Source organism: Triturus cristatus, chromosome 6 (genome assembly GCF_964204655.1).
Source record: "Triturus cristatus chromosome 6, aTriCri1.1, whole genome shotgun sequence".
NCBI classification, from domain to species: domain Eukaryota; kingdom Metazoa; phylum Chordata; class Amphibia; order Caudata; family Salamandridae; genus Triturus; species Triturus cristatus.
Window position 1 is genome coordinate 560,747,138 of NC_140589.1, and position 21,739 is coordinate 560,768,876.

At 48.4% G+C, this 21,739-nt stretch overlaps 1 protein-coding gene across 1 annotated transcript in view; it reads left to right on the forward strand.

Moving 5' to 3' along the window:
- Positions 1 to 21,739, forward strand: part of LOC146817397 (dynein axonemal heavy chain 5-like) — a 1,608,734-nt gene that overhangs the window by 109,992 nt on the left and 1,477,003 nt on the right. Inside the window, exon 5 of the mRNA XM_085609634.1 lies at positions 405 to 578. Coding sequence (XP_085465760.1) covers positions 405 to 578 — 174 coding nt within the window. The remainder of the gene's footprint in view (positions 1 to 404; positions 579 to 21,739) is intronic.

Consider the following 21,739-nt stretch of genomic DNA (forward strand, 5'->3'; position numbering starts at 1 on the left):
TCTTGTAAGCACTAGAGTACCTGCATGAGCTCGTTGGGACTGCATGGAGGAGAGGCCTTCCTTTAAGAATTAAGGTGTGTCTGTCTGGTGGTGGCAGGCATACATCAAATCGATCGCTGTGATAGTGTAGAGTAGCACTCTGCTAATCCCAGGTCCCGGCAAGTAACCGGGACATCAGGTGGTAAGTGGCAAGATGGCTGGGTTTCAACAAAACAACAATTCATGTGCACACTGAACAGATCACCCACAGCCTACGGTTCATAGCATTTTGAATAAGCTGAACCGGCCAGAGGGTCTGAAGATGTATGTATACAGATCATAACTATTGTTTTATCTTTTACACACGTCACAATCTATGCAGAACATGTCTTGTCCATGCTTAATCTGTACTTCTTTGACTTTAGAGTGCTGGACATCACCACCACCCCTCTGACTGAACTAGACCGCTGGCATAGGAGGCAGAAGATCCTGGGGTCCATCACGGAGCAACTGAGAGGAAAGGAGTGCAAGACCGTGATTGGACTGCTGATCTCGGCCAAGTCGAGGCTTCTGAAGAAGTGGAAGTCTGTGGACATAAGGTAAGATGTTAAGTCATACTGGAAGGCATCATAAGTGTCACTAATGTGGAGCGTGCCTCACAATTTGGAAGGTATTCTAACTCTATGTAACCTTAATATCCTCAAAGACTTAGTGACATTCGACCCTGGTCAAGGGCTGGGCCGCTCTCCTGCCGCCACAGCACCACCTGTGCATGCTCTCCCCCGCTGCTGCCGCTCTGACTGGGGTTCGAGCCTCCTGTGCCCTGCTCAGCCTGCGTTTGTGTTTAGTTCGTAATTTCTCTTGACTGCTGTATTGTGCTTGTATTCCTTTTGCCTCTGTCTCCTTGGTGGTTCCCCTTAGCCCCCCTTCCTCCCCCCCCACTCTTGCTTTCTGTGGCCAACTATTCCCGCCGCTTCACCCGCGGCCACACCCCTCGCCGCCCCGCTCCCACCTCCCAGCTGCTCCTCCCTCCCACCTCCCCTTCTTAAGGCGGCCGCTGCCGCGCCAAAGGCAAGCCCGTCTGCGCCTGGACCGCGCCCAGCGCCAGAACCCCCGGACCCCGAGGCCACCACAACACCAGACTGCACTACGACTCCAGCAGCCTCCACGCACTCAACCCTGGACGATACCACGCCTGCTACCATGCCACCCCAAAGCGCACCCAAGGACCCTTCACCTGCCGGAACTGCAGCTACACCAGCATCCGGCCTGCCAAACCACCAACCAGAGAACCCAACCACCTCCGATGCATCCTCCTCAACACCCGCTCCGCCCGCAGGCACGCCGTCGAACTCTGGGACCTCCTGGACTCAACCACCCCCAACGTCGCCTTCCTGACGGAGATCTGGCTGTACACCACCTCGGCACCTGACATCGCCACTGCCATCCCAGAGGGCTACAAAATCTCCTGCAGAGACCGCATCAACGGAGTGGGAGGGGGAATCGCGATCATCCACAAGGACACCCTCTGAGTCTCGACCAACACCGACGACACCCTCACCACCGCCGAGCACATACACTTCCTGATCCACACCGACCCCAACACCACCCTCAGAGGAACACTCGTCTACAGACCACCTGGACCCCGACCACAGTTCTGCGACACCATCACCGACCTCATCAGCACCCACGCCATCGCCTCCACGGACTACATCCTCCTCGGGGACCTGAACTTCCACCTCGAAAACAACAACGATGCCAATTCCACCGCCCTGATCGCCAACCTCGCCAACCTCGGACTCAAACAGCTTGTGACAACACCCACCCATGCCGCTGGTCACACACTGGACCCCATCTTCACCGCAAGCCCCCACGTCTCCTTCGACCACACCACCGAACCCCACTGGATAGATCACAGATGCGTCCACTTCACCTTCAGGAAACCCACCACACACCACCGCACCCAACAGATGCCACGCCGCCACTGGGGCAAGGTCACCAAGGACCAACTGACCACCACCCTCGCCCTGGGACCTCCCGCCGATCCCACCGACCCCGACACCACCGACACCAACCTCAGACCCTCGCCCCACTCAAGACCTCCACCACTAACCACTCCAGCAAGCAGGCCGCTTGGTTCACCGAAGACCTCCGGACCTCCAAGCGCAACTGCCGGAAACTAGAGAAGAGCTGGCTTCGCTACCGAACACCAGACAGCCACACAGCCCACAAGAACGCCATCCGCAGACACCACCAACTCATCAGGACCGCTAAGAAGACCGCCTTCAAGGACCGCCTCGACAGCAACGCACATAACAGCAAAGAGCTCTTCAACATCGTGAAAGAACTCTCCAACCCCAGCTCCAACACCAACGACATTCCACCATCACAAGACCTGTGTGACTCGCTGGCCACCTTCTTTCACCGCAAGATCGCCGACATCCACGACAGCTTCAACACCCCCACCCCCGCACCCTTCATCGAGACCATCACCGTTGAGACCATCACCCGCACCAGCCGGCTGACCGCCTGGTCCAATGTCAGCGACGAAGACATCATCAAAACCATGAACTCCATCCATTCCGGATCCCCATCTGACCCATGCCCTCACCACGTCTTCAACAAAGCCTGCACAGCCATCGCACCCCACCTCCGGAAAACTATCAACATCTCCCTCGAGACAGCAACCTTCCCGGAAAGCTGGAAGCACGCCGAACTCAACGCCCTACTGAACAAACCCAAGGCGGACCCGAAGGACCTCAAGTACTTCCGGCCCATCTCCCTTCTCCCCTTCCTGGCCAAAGTTACTGAGAAGATCGTTAACAGACAGCTGACCCGCTACCTCGAGGACAACGACATCCTGGACCCATCCCAGTCCGGCTTCCGCAGCAACCACAGCACCAAGACTGCCCTCATCGCCGCTACCGACGACATCCGGGTCCTCATGGACAAAGGAGAAACAGCCGCCCTCATCCTCCTGGACCTATCAGCAGCCTTCGACACGGTCTGCCACCGCACCCTAACAGCACGCCTCCTTGACGCCGGAATCCAAGAGAAGGCCCTGGCATGGACTACATCTTTCCTCTCCGGCAGAACCCAGAGCGTCAGCCTCCCACCCTTCCACTCTAAGACCACCGAGATCATCTGCGGCGTTCCTCAGGGGTCTTCCCTCAGCCCAACACTGTTCAATATCTACATGGCACCACTTGCCCACGTCGCACGACAAAACTGCCTCAACATCATCTCCTACGCCGACGACACCCAGCTAATCCTATCCCTCACCGAAGACCCCCACACCGCCAAAGCCAACCTACACAGAGGAATGAAGGCCGTCGCAGAATGGATGAAGCACAGCAGGCTGAAGCTGAACTCTGACAAGACGGAGGTCCTCATCCTCGGCCGCACCCCCTCAGCCTGGGATGACTCCTGGTGGCCAACATTGCTAGGAACAGCCCCAGAACCCAGCGACCATGCACGCAACCTGGGGGTCATCCTCGACTCTGCCCTCTCCATGACCAAGCAAGTCAACGCGGTCTCCGCGTCCTGCTTCAACACCCTCTGAATGCTCCGCAGGATCTTCAAATGGATCCCCTCCGACACAAGAAAAACTGTCACCCAGGCCCTCGTCACCAGCAGACTGGACTACGGGAATGCCCTCTACGCAGGAACAACAACCAAGCTCCTGAGACGTCTGCAACACATCCAGAACGCATCAGCACGACTGATCCTTGACGTCCCCCGGCGCAGTCACATCACACCCCTCCTGAGAGACCTGCACTGGCTCCCCGTCAACAAGAGGATCACCTTCAAACTCCTCATCCACGCACACAAAGCCCTACACAACGCCGGACCAGCATACCTCAACGACCGACTCAGCTTCTACACCCCCACCCGCAGCCTCCGATCGGCCAACCTCACCCTCGCCACAGTCCCACGCATCCGGAAAATCACCGGCAGCGGCAGATCCTTCTCCCACCTCGCCGCCAAGACCTGGAACACCCTCCCCACCAACCTACGACAGACCCAGAACCTGCTTGCCTTCAGAAAACTTCTCAAGACCTGGCTCTTCGATCAGTAGCAGCCCCCCCCCCCCCAGCGCCTTGAGACCCTCACGGGTATGTAGCACGCTTTACAAATGTTATGATTGATTGATTTGATTGAGTGCTGTATTACAGTCGGGAATCACGTTAAAAGATGATGCTTTGCTCAAAGTCATCACATCTTACACCAGTAAGCAGTTAAATCTGTGGAACTTTGTATATAATCATTCCTAGCCCCGTCTTCCAAAGCTGGCTCACAGTTCTCTGGAAAATACCAGCTTTGTGGTTTCGTAGTCACATTTGTGACGGGTGGATATGCGTTTTCAAGCTCTGCACAATAAAGCTGCCTAATAGATTGTTTAATTTACAAGAAAAAGAGTATTTTAAAGAAGTGAAAAATATGAAAGTTATATGATCGATACATGTACAGTACGATAAGAAAAGCAGATAAATTGAAACAATGCTAAAATAAAACAAACATTGGTAAAACCAACTGGTATGACCTTGACAAATCTGGCATTTTTCCCAAACATAATCTAGCTGTTAAACGTGTAAAAATAATGAAAAGCAAAAAGGCCTCCATCTACAGGTGTCATGCATATATTTGAAAATAAGTAAGGAAAAATGACATAGTGCAAAAGTAAATTAAAAAATAAATAAAATTAAGGCAGAAATGAAGGCAGAGTTTGGCCTACCTGTCTTGGCTCTGAAGTGCACTTCAATTTTAGGCAGATCTGCACATGCACAAAAGCAAAATACAGTGCCACCACTTACAGTCAAGACAACCAATGGTCGATACGGGCTGGCCCACTGCTCCATATACATAACTTGTCCAGCATACTGACACCTGAATCAATTGTTGAATTCTGGAATGTGAGAGAATTTAAGCCTCCAAATGCATAATAGGACAATCAATATGGTTTGCATACTCAAAATTTGGTTGATTACGCTGTCGCTGAATATAAATGAATGCAAGTTATTTATGAAAATTATCCACCTTGGGCCATAACTGTTAAGTCCACTTTATATGGAAGCCAGGTTAAATGAATTCTTTTGTTTGTAATGGAATGTAAATTGTGCTGCTCGATTGGGAATATGTATTGGTGCACTATAATTATGTTTGGGTTATTTTTGAATTATACAAAATTAACTGTAGTGTGATACGGACTTTAGATGCACTGGGGCTAGTGAAGTTGTAGCAACTCGTGGCGTCACGTAGTATTTCCTCAGTTCTCATTGGCTAGGTGTATTTATTGTCCATGAGAAATGGGGCTTGCTCACCTTGACAAAGATTGGTTACATCCGAAATGCTTCGGAGCAGCTGAGTTCAGTGTAACAAATAAATGCATGTTTTGCAAACGCATCCTGGTGTGCCCGCTTTTTATTTCGGCATCAGCCAGATTTGTAGAGAAATATATATATATTACCTACTGGCGGTCGCCAGTAGGTAGTTATAGTTAGAACCTAGTTTCCATAGGAAAAGCATTTTTTAATTTGCTAATAACTTTGGGGTCGTTTGACGAATCTTCCTGAAATTCTCCCAAAAAAGTCTATCCAGGTCAGCTCCTATCCTGAAAGTTTGGGGATGATTCGTTAAGCGGGGGCAGAGAAAAAAGGGAGGTCCCAAAACTCGTTTTCGCCATGTTCATTTCCATAGGAAATTTTGCGACGAGCTACAGCCCGAACTGCTGAACGGAATTACCCTAAATTTGGCAAAAAGGTAGAGTTTGGTTCAGAAAGCGACATTTTTTTTAAATGGTGTAAATCCGTTCAGTAGTTTTTGAGAAATTCAAAAAATAGGAGTCAAAAAATCAATTTCCCATAGGAAACTTTGTGCAAGACTACAGCCAAAACTACTGGCAGAATGGTAGAGCTTGGGTCTTACAGCTACATTTTTAAAAATGGTGTAAATCCGTTCAGTAGTTGCTGAGAAATTAGAAAAATAAAAGTTTCGATATCTGGGCGGAGCCTAAGTCGCGTGCGCGAGCTTCACTGTGATTGGCTGCTAGTAGTCCAAACCAGAAAGTGTTGGCAGCCATCTTGTGGCTCGGTAGAAGCGAGTCACCCAAAAAAGGAGAAACAAAGGTATAAAACAAGAGAAGGGGGCAGGGTAGAAAAACCCTGACCTCCTAGGCCTGCTCTGGGGGTCCCAGAAGGACCCGAAGGGCCCAAAAAATCCTTAAATAAAAAAAGAAATTGGTATAAATTCGCGCTGTGATCGCGGGTTCTTGCGTTTCATTTTATTGAGGCCCTTGGGTGGGCTAGGTTCCGGGAGTATTTCTTAAAAAATAATAGCAGGGGTTGCAGGGGTGCGCTGGAGTCCGCGCAGCCCCGGGGCTTCACTCATGTTGGGAGGGGGGTTGCGCGGTTCCCCTTCTGGAGCCTTCTATGTGCTTGTAACTTTGGCATCGTTTGACGAATCTTTATGAAATTATCCAAAAAGTTTCTCTTTTTTTTTTTTGATTAGCTCTTATATTGAAAGTTTGGGGGTGAATGGTGTAGGAGGGGCTGAGAAAAAAGAGGGTCCTAAAACGTGTTTTCTCCATGCAATTTCCATACGAACCTTTACAGAAGACTACAGGTGAAACTGCTGAACGGAATTACGCCAAATTTGGCAGGGAGAAAGGTGATGGTCCAGAAAGCACGCTTTTGTTTAAATGGTGTAAATCCGTTCAGTAGTTTTTGAGAAATGTCAAATTTTACAGATATCTATATTTGAGAATTCTGACATGTAATTGGCTGAGGGGTTACAGGCACCAGCTTGCGGCTTATTGGCTGTGAATGGTTGAAACCAGGAAGTGTTGGCAGCCATTTTCTGATTTACTCCATCAGCTCGCATCTCTCCGTGTATGGGGTTTGTAGTTTTACCTCTGCGAGGCAACACTGCCATCAGTGTCTCTGTGAGATATGCCTTTCACGCTGCCTCTCTTCATATCACCAGGTCGCGGCAATGCCTTTAGAAGTCTGTCCGTCGGCTCGGAGCTCTGTGAGTCAGTCTGTCGGTACGATCCCCTACACTGCCCAAAGACTACCCAAACACAACTGCACTGTCATAAACTCTAAAACACTACCCCAGCACGATCCCCTACACTACCCAAACACCACTGCACTACCCTAAACCCTAAATCTACCCCCAGCACGACACCCTACCCAAACACCACTGCACTACCCTAAACCCTAAAATATTACCCCCAGCACAACCCCTACACTACCCAAACACCACTGTAGTACCCTAAATCCTAACACACTATCCCCAGCACGACACCCTACACTACCCAAACACCACTAGACTACCCTAAACCCTAAAATACTACTCCCAACATGACCCCCTACACTACACAAATATCACTGCACTACTCTAAACCCTAAAACACTACCCCCAGCACGACCCCCTACACTACCCAAACACCACTGTTCTACCCTAAACCCTAAAAGACTACCCCAGCACGACCCCCTACAGTACACAAACACCACTGCAATACTGTAAACACCAAAGCACTACTCTGAGGACGACCTCCTACACTACACACACACCACTGCACTACCCTAAACCCTAAAACACTACTCCCAGCATGACCCCTTACACTACCCAAACATTACTGCATTTTCGTAAACTCTAAAACGCTACCCCGAGCATGAACCCCCAAACAGTACACAAACACCACTGCACTACTCTAAATCCTAAAATAGTACTCGCAGCATGACTTCCCACACTACACAAACACCACTGTGCTACCCTAAATCCTAAAACACTACTCTCAGCACGACCCCCGACACTACACAAACACCACTGCACTGCCGTAAACCCTAAATCACTACTCTCAGCATGACCCCCTACACTACCCAAACCCCACTGCACTGCCGTAAACCCTAAAACACTACTCCCAGCATGACCCCCTACACTACACAAACACCACTGCACTACCCTAAACACCAAAACAGTACTCCCAGCATGACCCCTTACACTACCCAAACATTACTGCATTGTCATAAACTCTAAAACACTACCTCCAGCACGATTATTTCACTACCCAAACACCACTGCACTACCTTAAAACCTAAAACGTTACCTCCAGCACGAACCCCCTACAGTAGACAAACACCACTGTACTACCCTAAAGCATAAAACAGTACCAGTCCGTCGGTTCGCAGGTCTGCGTCTGCGAGCCGTCGTGTCCCTAGCTGTACAAGTGTGAGCCAGTCCGTTAGGTGATAGGTGTGTCTCTGCTAGCAGGGCCATTGGCCCGTTGGTGTCCCTTTGCGAGTTAGACCTGAGCTCTCCCTCTGCGAGCCAGTACGCTGGTGTGCGTTTGCGAGCCGATGGCCCGTAGCTCTCCCTGTGCGAACCGAGCTGACGGGCCGCAGCTCTCCCTCTGCGAGCCTGCCCGACAGCCCGCAGGTCTCCCTGTGCTAGCTGGATCGCAGCTGTCACTCTGCGAACCGATACTGGGAATATAAGGCGGCTCTAAAAAGAGCCCTTGTGTTTATTAGTTCGAGCTACATGTAAGTGCGGATGCACAGCTTCAGGTTATTCAGAAAAACTCGATTTTCCTGATCTGTGAAGTGTACTCCATCACTTCTGTAGATATCAGCCATATCAAAACTTATGTTGTTGTTGTAGATCGACCCCATTCTATGGTCTCTGAGTTATGCAGACACAGGTTTGTTGACATTCTTCCTAGATTTTTCAATCTGAGGACAAAATTGGTTTGACCATTTCCACTTCTGTCTTTGGCATATATAGGAATATACAAAGACAGTTTGAGGCAAAAGCAACATCAATTGTCGAAAGGTGTCTTTCATTAGCATTTCCAAACCTACACCAGTCAATGTGCCTAGGTCGTTTCCACCACAGTGTATCCCGTGCACTCCTACGGCACACCATTGTAATGCCTATTTGCGCATATGTCCTGCGGCATTCCAATCACACCGTGACACTGCCGTTTGGAGGTGGTGCATGCCACTTTACAACATCGACTGCTGCGGCCCTTGTGGCGGCCACACCAGAACACAGAGACACATTTACCGCACTTCTTGCACACGGACATGTCCGAGACACCCCGTTTCCCTTGCCGGATAGGCACACCCCTGCGCTGACCAGTGTACGTTGGACCAGCACGCCGCTTGTGCATGCAGGAGGATGCATGCGTAGCTACATGTCCAGGCTCACTGCCAGTGCTGAGGTGACATGGTAACGTCCGCTGAAGACAGCACACTGTGATGTTGCAGGGCTCGTGCCCATCGGGCTAACACAATGACCACATGGACACACTTGCTCAGATGCGGGTTCGAGGGGCGTTGGCGGTCCTTCGGGTTGTTGTGATGAGTGTTGTGGCCATCATGGGTATCCGTGTATTATGCTCATTGACTCTATGGCACCTGTGGGTGTTCTGGTGTGGCACTTGGCTGTGTTCCCTTTCATGCTGCAGGTAGTCGTCCTGTTTAACACCAGCAGAAAGGAGGTGTGATATCCCTGGTGCTAACGCGGCTTATCGCCGGAATTTGTTTCGCATCGCAGTTTTTGCCTTTCGTTGTGAAAGTTGTGATGTGGTTTTTTAGTGTACAGAAAAATAAACTAACTGGGCAATGTATCCCGTCAAGATCCAGCACCTGACTCACTTTTCTCAATCCATATAAATACAATGAGATTTCTTCATTGATTTTGTGTGTACACTGTAAATGCACCCACTACCACAGTGCAATTCAAAACAGGATTTTTGTATTTAGAATAAATTGCAAAGGTGCACCTCGTGTGTTTTTGCACAGGAACGCCTACTCTGCATCTCATTATCAGCACTTTAATGCAACTAAAGTTGAGATAAGTCTAACACACTATTCAGAAGCTGGTGCAAACTGCAAACATCACCAGTATTCCCGCGATAACTGCCCCAAAATTTAACACCATGGTGGACACCACCAAATAACAGTAATAAGAACGTGAAAGAGTCACACAGCACTTAAATAACAACCAAAAACTTTATTGAAATTTATTTTTTTCAAACTTTATTTTTCCGTTTATGTACATATAGAGGATAAACTAAATTTAACAAACTCAACACAAAACAACAAGGCGGAAAAGACTGCTGTCGGGTCCTTCAATGTCGATGACACAGTCTGGAAAATAAAGCACAAAATAAGGACGTGTGTAAAGTGCATATCAAAGGAGTGAGACACAGAGAAAGAGAGAAGGAAAAGAAATCCAGAGCGAAAAAGAGAGGGAAGGAAAGAAAGGGAGTGAGAAAGGGAGAAGAGAGAGAGAGTGAGAGAGATAGAAGGAAAGGAAGGGAGAGAGTGAGAGAGAGAGTGAAGAGAGGGAAGTGAGAGAGAGAGAGACACTGCCGCCCCTGCGCATCCATGACCAAATAATTACAGGCTGCCCCTCCACGTGCCCGTAAAAGCTCCAGGGCCCAGTCCCGCCACCATGGCTTGGTGCACATTATATGGAACCGCTCCGCGGGCCCAGCAGATCCCACACATGTCGCTGAGTCCTGAGTCATCAATGGCGGAGACCACATCAGCTTTTGGTGCCGCTAACCGTGTGCAACGCAAGTCAGCGCCACGTGGTGGTAGGCCGCTGACGGCCATACAACTTAGGGTGTGACTAACCCTGTGCAACTCAAGTCCACGCCACGTGGGGGTAGGCCCCTGACAGCCACATCAGCTTCAGGTGGCACTAACCCTGTGCAACTCAAGTCCGCGCCACGTGGTGGTAGGCCCCTGACAGCCACATCATCTTCGGGTGGCACTAACCCTGTGCAACTCAAGTCCGCGCCACGTGGTGGTAGGTCCCTGACGGCCACATCAGCTTCGGGTGGCACTAACCCTCTGCAAGTCAAGTCCGCGCCACGTGGTAGTAGGCCCCTGACAGCCATACAGCTCAGGGTGCGACTAACCCTCTGCGCAACGTTTCATGGACTCTTTATGATTGAGACCCGTGGAGCATCCGCCATCCAGTCACCACCGGCAAAAAAGGATGTGACGTTGTCGATGCATTATATTTGCGTGGTCACATGGCCATTGACGCATGTGCCGCATGGGTGTGGTGTGTGTGCAAACCTGCCCTCAGGGAGTGGCCGTGACATGTTGACAACTAGACCACTGACCTGCACACCAACAGCGAGTACGCCTGCGACAGGTAGCTATGTGGGGGGGGGGTGAAAATGTGTTTTCTGAATGGATTTTCCATAGGAAACTTTAGACAAGGCTACAGGTCAAACTGCTGAACGGAATTACGCCAAATTCGGTAGGGAGAAAGGTTTTGGTCCAGAAAGCGTGCTTTTTCGCATCGAGTGAAAATATAAAAGAAAGGTCCCGGGGGCAATTTAATATACCGGAGCTCTGTCTGCGCGAGATAACCCTTTCACGCTCCCTCTGCCCAACATCACCACTTCGCAGCTATGCCGTTAGAAGCCAGTCCGTCGGCTCGCAGCTCTCTACCTTTGCGAGCTAGTACGCTGCTGTGCCTGTACCTCTGCAAGCTACTACTTTGCTGTTCCTTTGGGAGCGGATGGCTCGTAGTACTGCGTCTGTAAGTCGAGCGGATGGGCTGCAGTTGTCCCTCTGCGAAGCTGGGTGTGAACTGTTCATAAGTCACACCACATAAGCATTGAAAAGCCATTTTGTGATTCAGTCCGTCAGCTGGCATCTGTCCGAGGCATTTCTGAAAACATACCGGAGTTCTTTCTGTGAGAGATACCCCTTTCATGCTGCCTCTTCCCACATCAGCAGGTAAGGCACCCTCTTCCCACATTACCAACATACCCCCAACAACCTTCTTGGGCCCGGAATTGTCCCTGTGCGGTTGGACAAACAAGAATCTTAGTCATGTATAGATTTACATATAAAACATTTTATTTAAACAAAACAACAACAAATAAAACTGAAGGGTGTCTGGTGCTGTGGTCACTGCCATGAAGTTGGGGTCACTGCCATTCAGGACTCAGGACACAGTTCTACATGTGGGATCGGCTTTTGTTGAACAGGGTTAGTGGCACCACGTGTCCAAAATTCGAATTGCGAGCTCTGCTGGCCGCAGTGTACACTGTTATTGAGTGTTCGTTTGCACTTGAAGATGAATTTGGTGATTGTACTAAAGCTATAACTGATATAAAAAATGTTCTTGAAGCAAGGATACTAAAAGGATATTATGTAGGTTTTAGGCCTGTGAATGGACTCTGTAATTAATGAATCTAGATTAAATTGTAATTGTGAGCCCTACTGACCGCAGTGTAGGCGTATCATGAAAATATGAAATATGTATAGAATACACTGTCGAAGTGTATGAGCCTGTGATGCTGCTTGGTGCGGATGGGCCGCACTGGGAGCAATGTCTCTTGCCTACTGCGTCATCTGCAATTGCGACTGTATCTGAATTGTGAACCCTGCTGACTGCAGTGTAGGCGGTGAGCAAGGGCCCACAGCCACGTGCATAGGTTGGTGGCCCCACCGGCCTGCGTAGTTTAGGTTCAGTGGCACCACGTGTCGCCGGCCTTCCATATGCAAATACGCGTCACTAACCTAAGGGAGTCTGGTGCTGTGGTCGCTGCCACGAAGTTGGGGTCACTGCCATTCAGGACTCAGGACACAGTTCCACATGTGTGATCGGCTTCTGTTGAACAGGGTTAGTGGCACCACGTGTTGCGGCTTCTGTTGAACAGGGTTAGTGGCACCTCGTGTCGCGGCTTGTGTTGAACAGGGTTAGTGGCACTATGTGTCGCCGGCTTGTGTTGAACAGGGTTAGTGGCACCATGTGTTGCGGCTTGTTTTGAATTCTGCCTCAATAAGGCCATGTGGCGATGACTTGTGGTGCAGTGAGTTAGAAGTACCTTTGACGCTGAGCGTGTACGTACCCTGCGATGATGCATGGTCCGGGTGGGGGGCCGCACTCGGACCAATGTTTTTTGTCTATTAAATTCTGTCTCAATTTGATTTTCGAGTGATAGTATGCCTCACTGCTGACATAAAACTGTTCACTCTTCCTTGCGATGACTTATGGTGCACTGAGTTAGTAGTATCTTTGGCGCTCAGCGTGTACGTACCCTGCGATGATGCGTGGTCCGGGAAGGGCCGCACTCAGACCAATGTCTTTTGTCTATTGAATTCTGCCTCAATAAGGCCACGTGGCATTGACTTGTGGTGCACTCAGTTAGTGGCACCTGAAGCACTCAGCGTGTGTGCACCCTGCGATGATGTGTGGTCCGATAGGGCCGCACTGGGAGCAATGTATCTTGCGTACTGGACTGCGTCATCTGTAATCGCTTCTCCATGTGAACTGTGATGCCTGCTGTCCGCAGTGTAGATCGAAGGAACTAGTCTGTGCAGACATAAGTCTGCGGTGCTGTGCCGCTGGGTTTGCAGGGGGCCTATGTCGAGGAGACCCGCGGTCATGGCGGCAGACTCGTGGCAGGGTGAGGCCTGCCGCTCTGACATAGTCGTTGGTCATCACAGTTCACAAGTGAACCACGCCCAGAGCCCCAGCCTATTTATTCACACACCTACACTGACGTGGCGTACGTTGGAGCAGCAGAGGTGTCATTCCCTTTCTCTCACTGGGCCGGCCCATTAATGTATGCATATTGAGCGGGGGCAGGGGGCCTGAGCAAAAGTAGCCCTACATGTTTTCAGGTGTTTATAAAACTTTACTGAAATAGTGTTGTGAAGAAAGGCAATATGCAAATATGGGTCACTTTTTTTTAGCCTGCCCGGGCCGATTTCTAATTCTAATCCCAATCCAACCCTGCAGGTGGCCATACCGAAGATGGCGTTTTTACCACAGTGTTTGTACTCCACTCAGCATTCATTTTACACTCTTCCTCAAACGGTGGACAGGTCACTGCATTCCCTCCCTCCTTCCTTGATCTGGGCAGGGGGGCATAGTAGGGTGGCAAACAACTTTGTATTCTTACCACTGAAAATGGGGAGACTGGCGGTTTTGAATTTGGAACAATGCTATCTGGCCCAGTAGCGGCTCCTCAAGGGAGTGCTGTGGTGCGGCGGGGCAGGGGAGGGGCAGGGTGGGGGGTAGTAAACTCCGGCATATGGCCGGACGGAGGTAAGTAAACAAATAAATAAATAAAATGAATTACATTGCGCGCGCTGCATCGCCAAATGGCCATGCAGTGCGCGCAATGTAATTTGTTTTATTTATTTATTTACTTACCTCCGTTCGGCCATATGCCGGAGTTTACTACCCTCCACCCCGCAGCACTCCCTCGAGGAGCCGCTACATTATTAAGCACCCTGCTTCCCTGTGGGAGCGTACCGTCAAGATGGTGTTAAAGAAAGCTCCCTTTGTCAGGGAATTTGTCTTCTGGGACTTACCTGCTTTTATAGTGCTTGTGGATACCACGGATGTGTCTGCCTGGTGAGCGGGAGGATGTGAGACACCGGGGGACATATATCCAAATGAGGAGTTTATTACATTTGAGGCTCCACAGGACAGTTTTTATCTGGGACCTGGTCAGTTTCTGAAACACGTCAGTCTCGCTGCTATAGTTAAGGACATATTGCCCTCCTTCCCTAATGATCCAGTCACGTCTGGTACATTCTGAAGGCTGCTGGAGCTGGGTGGGAGGGCGCCACTTGGTCTCTCTCCTCTCAGGGCTATGACGAGTGATCAGACACTAACCCTACCGCCTGCACGTGCAGCTTGGAGCAATGACCTGGTGCTATATATTTGGGGAGAGGAGTTGGCCTAATGGCTAGGGCGCTCGACCTTGGACCTGGGGAACTGGGTTTGAGTCTCGGTAATGACGCTGGACATCCTGTGATTCTGGGCAAATCACTTAATCTCCCCGTGCCTAACAAAAAACCAGCATTTGCAATGCTATAGGTCTCGCATTATTAAAAGTTTGGGTTTTTGGCGTAGCAAATATTAATGCAACATTACTAGCTCAAATGTTGTTAATGTAGACCTATAGAGTGTAGTGTGGTACAGTGAAGTGGTGTAGTATAGAGTAGAGGAAATTATTATAGAGTGTAGTGGAGTTGAGTAGTTTAGCGTGGAGTGGTGTTGAGTTGAGTAAAGTGGAGGAAAGTTTATAGAGTGGGATTGTGTGTGCTTGTATTATGAAAAAATATAGGCATATTATGTAGGAATAAACGTATGAGAAATATAGGTTGGTGGTACCACATTTGCTGTACCAATTTATATAATGTGTTTTGTTGTGCGAGATGACTTTACTTGTAACTGCTTGTTTAGTTGCCTGTTTAGGCTTTAAGCAGTGCATATAAAAAATAGTATAATAAGGAATTTTCTATAAGCAGAAATAATAGAGAAACATTTTGTACAGCATGCAAAAAGCTAGTAATTTAGTTGGAAAGATAGCTGTTTATAACATTTGAAGTGTATAAAGGCGCATAAAAGGCAAAAAGTTAATAAGCAATGTTGCGCAAGCAAAAAGTGTAGTGTAATGATGTGTACAGTATAAGGTTATTGCCAGCCTTCTGGTAATACGGAGTGTTTGTAGGGTGATAGGGGGCCTTGGGGCAGCCTATTCAAGATATAGTAGAGCTAAAAAATACATGGGGAACAATAAAAAAAGGTGTAAAAGAAGTTGTGTATGGGTATATAAGATAGTAAGGCGCTATTGTATGCTAAAAAGATGAAAAATAAGCATATGGAAGAGGGGAAAAAAATTAAAGGGCATTTGTGTGGGTATTTAATAATGGAAATGGGCAGGTATTTAATAAAAAACATAGAAGGGGGTTGTTGGAGAGAGGAGCACCTAGGACAAAGCAAATAGTAGTGGCATGTAGTTAAAGCAGAAAGGGCTTTAGAGAAAGAGAAGAAGGGTATATAGTTAAATCAGTAGGGGTTTAGAAATAAGGAGGTAGACTCAGGGAGGGAGGGAGAGAACGAGCAAGTAGCAGTTGGGTAAAAGTGAGGTAGTATTGTGTGCGAATGGGATGGTGTATTATAAAACCAGCAGTGATATAAGTAAGGGTGCAATACCTTATATGGCTAATAGAGTTCTCTTTACAACTCCACAGAGACACCTAGTAACAGTCTGTGATACAGCACCCCTGGGGGTGTACTGCGCATGCTCCTAAACAGTTCTAAATTAATCTGGTGTTTGGTGCAGGTTTGAAACCCCTTAGAGAACTTTGTTGGCAGCAACATTTGATCACTTTCTTCTGGGCAGAAGCCCCGGCGTCCTCATGAAATACTGCAGGAGATTCTGGAATTAAAATGGAACCGCCACTGCAGGGCTAAACTAATGGAGTCCATCCAGCCTGAGCCACAGCCAGAGTCATAGGCAGCTGTATGGCACCCAAACTTCGCACTGGGAGGGAGTCGGTGCATCCGAGTTAGCCTGCAGCCACAAGCATGTGCTTGGCTCAATAATCCCACTGGCCAGACACAAGCCTTAGCTAGTGATGTTAATGTTTCCAGGTCTAGATCACAGTTTGTACATTAGTATAGCTCGGGGGACGTCCAGAAACAATGCATCTGGGGCAACATTATAGCCTCTGAAGAAGTGGTAAGGCCTTGGACTTCTTTTCCACAATGAAGGAAGGGGAAGGAGCATTTCAGCTAAGGCCTTTGTTGTTGAGGGAGTGGGGGTACGGCAGAGTCTGGGTCATTCCCCCCTGCCCTAGAAACATTTCTCAGGAGGGTGACAGCTTGTCCCCTTTAATGTTTTATCAGCCTCCTCTCTTCACAAGGCCCGGAGACCTTCAGAGGGTTCCATCAAGGAGACCCTTTTTAGGTCTCGGCTGCGAAAGGCTGCGCTTGCGCAGTCTCGCTCCGACATTTAATGAGTTTGAGTGACTTTGAGAAGAGGGGCTTGCACCCGCCCCTCTTCTCTCCTGTTCTCCATTGGCTGGCCTCTTAAATGCTGGCCAGCCACTGGAGAAGAGGTCCAGTCACTCCGTTGAAGCCCCGTCCTTTTCGGATCGGGGGGCGTGTTTTTTGCGAGAAGTCTCAGGGAGGAGACAACAGCAAAACACGCCCCCCAAATCCGAAAAGGACGTGGCGTTTCTCCGAGGCATTTTCTGCTGTGCCTCGGAGAAAGGCGGTGGTGTCCCGGCGTTGCTCCCTCACCTGATCTCCTTGTGCTACCAGAGAAAGCAGAGGAGGAAACCTAGAAGGTAAACTTTATTGTGCCAATGTTTGTTTGATAGACGGAGATAATCCTCTGACAGGCCATGTGCGTGTGTGTGTATTTTTCTGCCAGGTAGTCTGTGAGCATTCGCAAAAAACTGTTGTACGTACGGTGGCTCCATCACGCCTACTTGGGAGCCTGGGTGGGTGGGCCGTCGTGAGCGTGGCAGTAAACCTTTTACAGGAGTAAAGTGTTCAGTTAAGGATGCTCGCTTTACACGTGACATCGACCCTGAGGTTTAACAATTAGGGGTTAAAAAGGGGGTATTAAGGGAATCTACACTGTACGTTGTGTCGTAGTCTGCTGACGCTGAGGAGATGGGGTTCGGTCCAGCAGTGAGATGCGCCCGTGGGCACGTTACAATGGGCTTTGCTACTCACAGACCGTGCTCTCTGATTTTGTGATCCCTCTCCCAGAGTTCATGACGATTGCTCATCTTGGCGGCTGACCGTTCACAGGCGCCCTCACCCGGAGCTTCTACCACCATGAAGTCTTCTGTGATGTATACCCGCTCCCTACTACGCTCACACACAAAACCTACGTCAATATTTTTGTACCCAATGAGCTTGCTTCATACGAGGCACAAAGAGAGGCGGGAACATTCTAATTTTTAACTTGAGCGCTTACCATGTATATTGTGTTCCACGCGATTTGCCCTAGAATCTGTGCTCCCATCAGCCACGCGTAAGCTTCCAGGCGCGTTCGAAGACATTGGACATCGCAGCTACACTTCAGCGACATGTAGGCGCTGTAGAAACACTGAAACACGTTTTGATAATATGACCGAAATTAGCATACATGTTTTAGACCAGGCCGTACAAGCAAGCAACATCTATTCTAGACCACATGTGTCTCCCATTAACCTTTACTAATCCAGTCAAACCGTGAGGGGGCGGGGCAGGGGGGTTGGGCTGGAAGTGTTGAAGAGCTGAAACCTGATGTTCCCTGAAGGCAGTAAGAATCTTAATGCCCTTGTCCACCTCCGGTGATTTGCGGTCTTTTATTTTTTTTCGTCGAGCAGGGAAAGGTCTGCGTAAGACTGCGCTGCAGCCGTCAGTATCACTAACCAGCTGTCGGAGGTTAGATTTGTTAAACTGCAATTAGTCATGTCATCCCATTCTTCCACCATGTCTGTGAATCAAACATGTGTTCACTGCGTCTACTAAACAACTGATATTAGTTTACTTTTACTTCACAAACGCATAGACGATGTGACACGAATTTCATCTAAGAGTGCGTCCACTACACAGGCTCAAAGAGGTGAGCGCGTGCTACGGCGGTCCGTGTGCAAAGCTCAGAGCACTGAATCGAGGTCCAGTAGGGCTGATTCCCCTATTCATCCTTCCGTTCTAACAGTTGAAGAAAGGCGTAACACAGCAGATAGAAAATATCCATAACTTAGAGTGTCATACTGTTATTGCTGCTAAAAAAAACCTTCAGATTGAGCAGTAGTTCGGTTTCACTGCTGAATTTTTAAAAGAAAAAGCCTGTTCACTGAGCACTCATTTCAGCCAGTGCACAGCATTAATAGTGCCACATCTGTAGAAAATAAACCGGAAAGACATTCTGCCTATTAAAAATATCAGCTGATTTAAGGATAAAGTGTTTTCAGTCCCCAGCTTCCCCCCGCCCCCCTAAAAAAGAAATCGGTACCGGCAAATTCTCCATTTTGTGCGCAGTGGCCTTTCTAAGGGCTGGAATGACACTCGCAGCATTTACGATCGGACACCTTTAATTTAATTTTTTTTTTTTTTTTAAATCGGGTGGTACAGCTGAAACAAGGTCAGGTACATGCATCAGTTACCTGTGCCTCATACTTTCTTATTGTTTAATTTATTGTGGCATCAGGCAGCTCATTTGGAATTAAAGTCGCAGATGGTGGATTGAACAAACATTAGGAGCTCAACCCTTCCCTCACTGAGCCACCCCTGCCACCGAAGATGGAAAAAACAAACATTGCTGCCAGGGCGCCCCCTGCCTCACTGTCCTCACAGCCTCCGATCAGTGTCACCGAGAAGCATTAATTAGATGCAATTTATTCCCTTTTTGCTGCTTGGAATACCAGAGAATCACAGGGTGTTAATTGAAGCCAGCCAGACACTTAGCTTTCTTAAACACCGCCAGCACTTTCTGCTGGGAGCATGTTGTGGGTTTTTTAAGACAGATAAATAACAGTTCAGACGGGGCTGCTACTCCTGTAGTACTCTTTTACATACTGTTAAATGCCTTTGTGAACTGTCCCCAAAACATCTAAAAAGGGAATAAAATGAGAATATTAAGGTAATAGGCATACTCAATCAGTTCAAATAGAAAGGAGTGGTGCCCTTTTTGCACTTCTACTAATAAAGAATTTGACGTTTGAGATCTGAGTCACAAAGAAATGTAAGAGTACATAAAATATTACTCCTTATGTACTACTTTCCCTACTCCAAATGTTTTTGCAAATCATCCCCCGAACTCCCTTATAACGGTTGGGATCACTCGCTACGCTCGCTTGCCACATGCCACTCATCCCGAACTTTTATGCCTCACCACTTTCATATGTCATCAGCCGCCACTGTTCTACGCCCAGGCTTAACAGTTGTGACAAATGCATCATTGCTGGGTTGGGAATGGTGTGTCCTACAACTTGAGAAGATTGGTGAAACGTGTGAGAATCAAATCAACTGTCATCCAGATGCTGCAAAAAAAAACTTTTCATGTGATATTCCTGGTTGAATTTGAGCTTAAAATGAAAGCAAAGAAACTCTGGATATAATGGTCCCTGTCTCTGTAAGTGAGAGTGCTTCTCAGACCTGCTAGTAAGCTCAGGTCAAAGCCATAGGTCAACATGTTTCATGCATTAGGTGGTCATTGAGCGATCTGGTGGCATTTCGTCCGGCCCAACCATTTATACAAACGGGTAGATGTGACCTAATATTCTCTGCAGAGAGAGGAGCTCAATGACTCAAAGCCCCACACTGTGAATATCTGATGAGGTGCCGACTGACATCTTACTACCACTGGCAACCACTGTTCTAATAAAGTGCTCGAATTGTGGAAACCCTCCTGCAATTCAGGGCAAATCGACCTACCCGATTGCGAGGATGCCAACACAGAGCACAATTTGTCAACTCTGGGCAGTGCCCACTATCTCCTATCCCCGTCCTTGCCTCAGAAGGTGTGGTGTCCATGCCATGAACATTACATGTGATTATGCTGACTTTGGTCATCCTGTTGTTACAACATAAGAGTGGGCCCCAGAGAGACCCTTAAACCACATGGCGACAACCACAAATCTAGGCACCAGAGCCACATTTCTTGGAAAGGAATATGATAGCACACCATATGACTCTGCAAACTGCAACAATAGAACCTACAACACACAGGGCAACACTAGAACATGTAATCACCCGACTGAAAATTACCTCTTCTGGACCCTTTCTATGCTGTGCTAAGTATGTATGTAATATTGTGTCAAATGCAGTCAGATAACGTGTAGACTCGAGGAATGCCGTTATATGCCCCCACATTTTACACAGTCTCCATAACTTCTCAGCCATTAGGAGAAAAAAGTGACAGCTACCAGCAACCCAACACGTCTCAGCAGCTTCCTGATGTTTCAGACCTAACCATACAAAATCCTGAGACCAATGAGTAATCATCATGGCAAACCTAGAGAAAACCTCAACAGCTTCCTTAACTTTCCGTTCTTTTGCGAGGCAGAGAGTAACGACTACGGCATGAGTGTTCGCTGACCAATCGCCCCCACTATGGCCACCTCAGAAACCTTTCTGATAATCTGTCAATTTTTATTAGTCATTTATTTTTTAAATGCTTAATTTTTAGTGATAAATGCAAAGATCTAGAAACAACGGTGCCACTTCTGCTTTGGCTCCCAAGATCAATGTGTATGTGTCTAGATCCATGTGTGTGTGTGTGGTTCTGTACGTGTGTGCGTGTGGCTGTGTGTGTATGTGTATGCGGCTCTGTGTATGTGTGGCTCTGTGTGTGTGTGTGTGGGAGGCTCTGTGTGTGTGTATGTGTGTGCCTCTGTGTGTGTGTTGCTCTGTGTGGGTGGCTTTTTTGTAGGTGGCTCTATGCGTGGGTGGCTCGGTCTGTGTGTGGGTGGCTCTATTTGTGTGGCTCTATTTGTGTGTGGTTTGCTCTATGTGAATAGCTCTGTGTAGGTGGCTCTGTGTGGGTGGCTCTGTGTTTTTGGGTGGCTTTGTGTGTGTGGCTCTGTGTGTGGGTGCAAATGCAATAGGTCTCGCATTTGAGATAGATTACGCTATTGACATTGTAAATAACAATGGCGTTTCTTTAAATGTTTTAAAAATAAAAACATACACAAAAATAATGTCATGAGCAGTGCCAATAGCTCTAACTTTAACAATGCCGAGACCATTGCATTGTAAATGCTTGTTTCACAACTTTACCGTCGTAAAAAATAGAGGCAGGAGGCCCCAGCCCCTAGCAACTCGGGCCCAGCAGGAGAAATCGGAGAGACTCCAAACTTTGTGGTCGATTTTCCAGCTAAATTGCTAAACCGGCGGAAATTCCAGGGCCCCGGCTCAGCTTTCAAACAACTGTTTATAACATGTAATAACAAGGCTTGAAGTAGTTTGCTCTTTT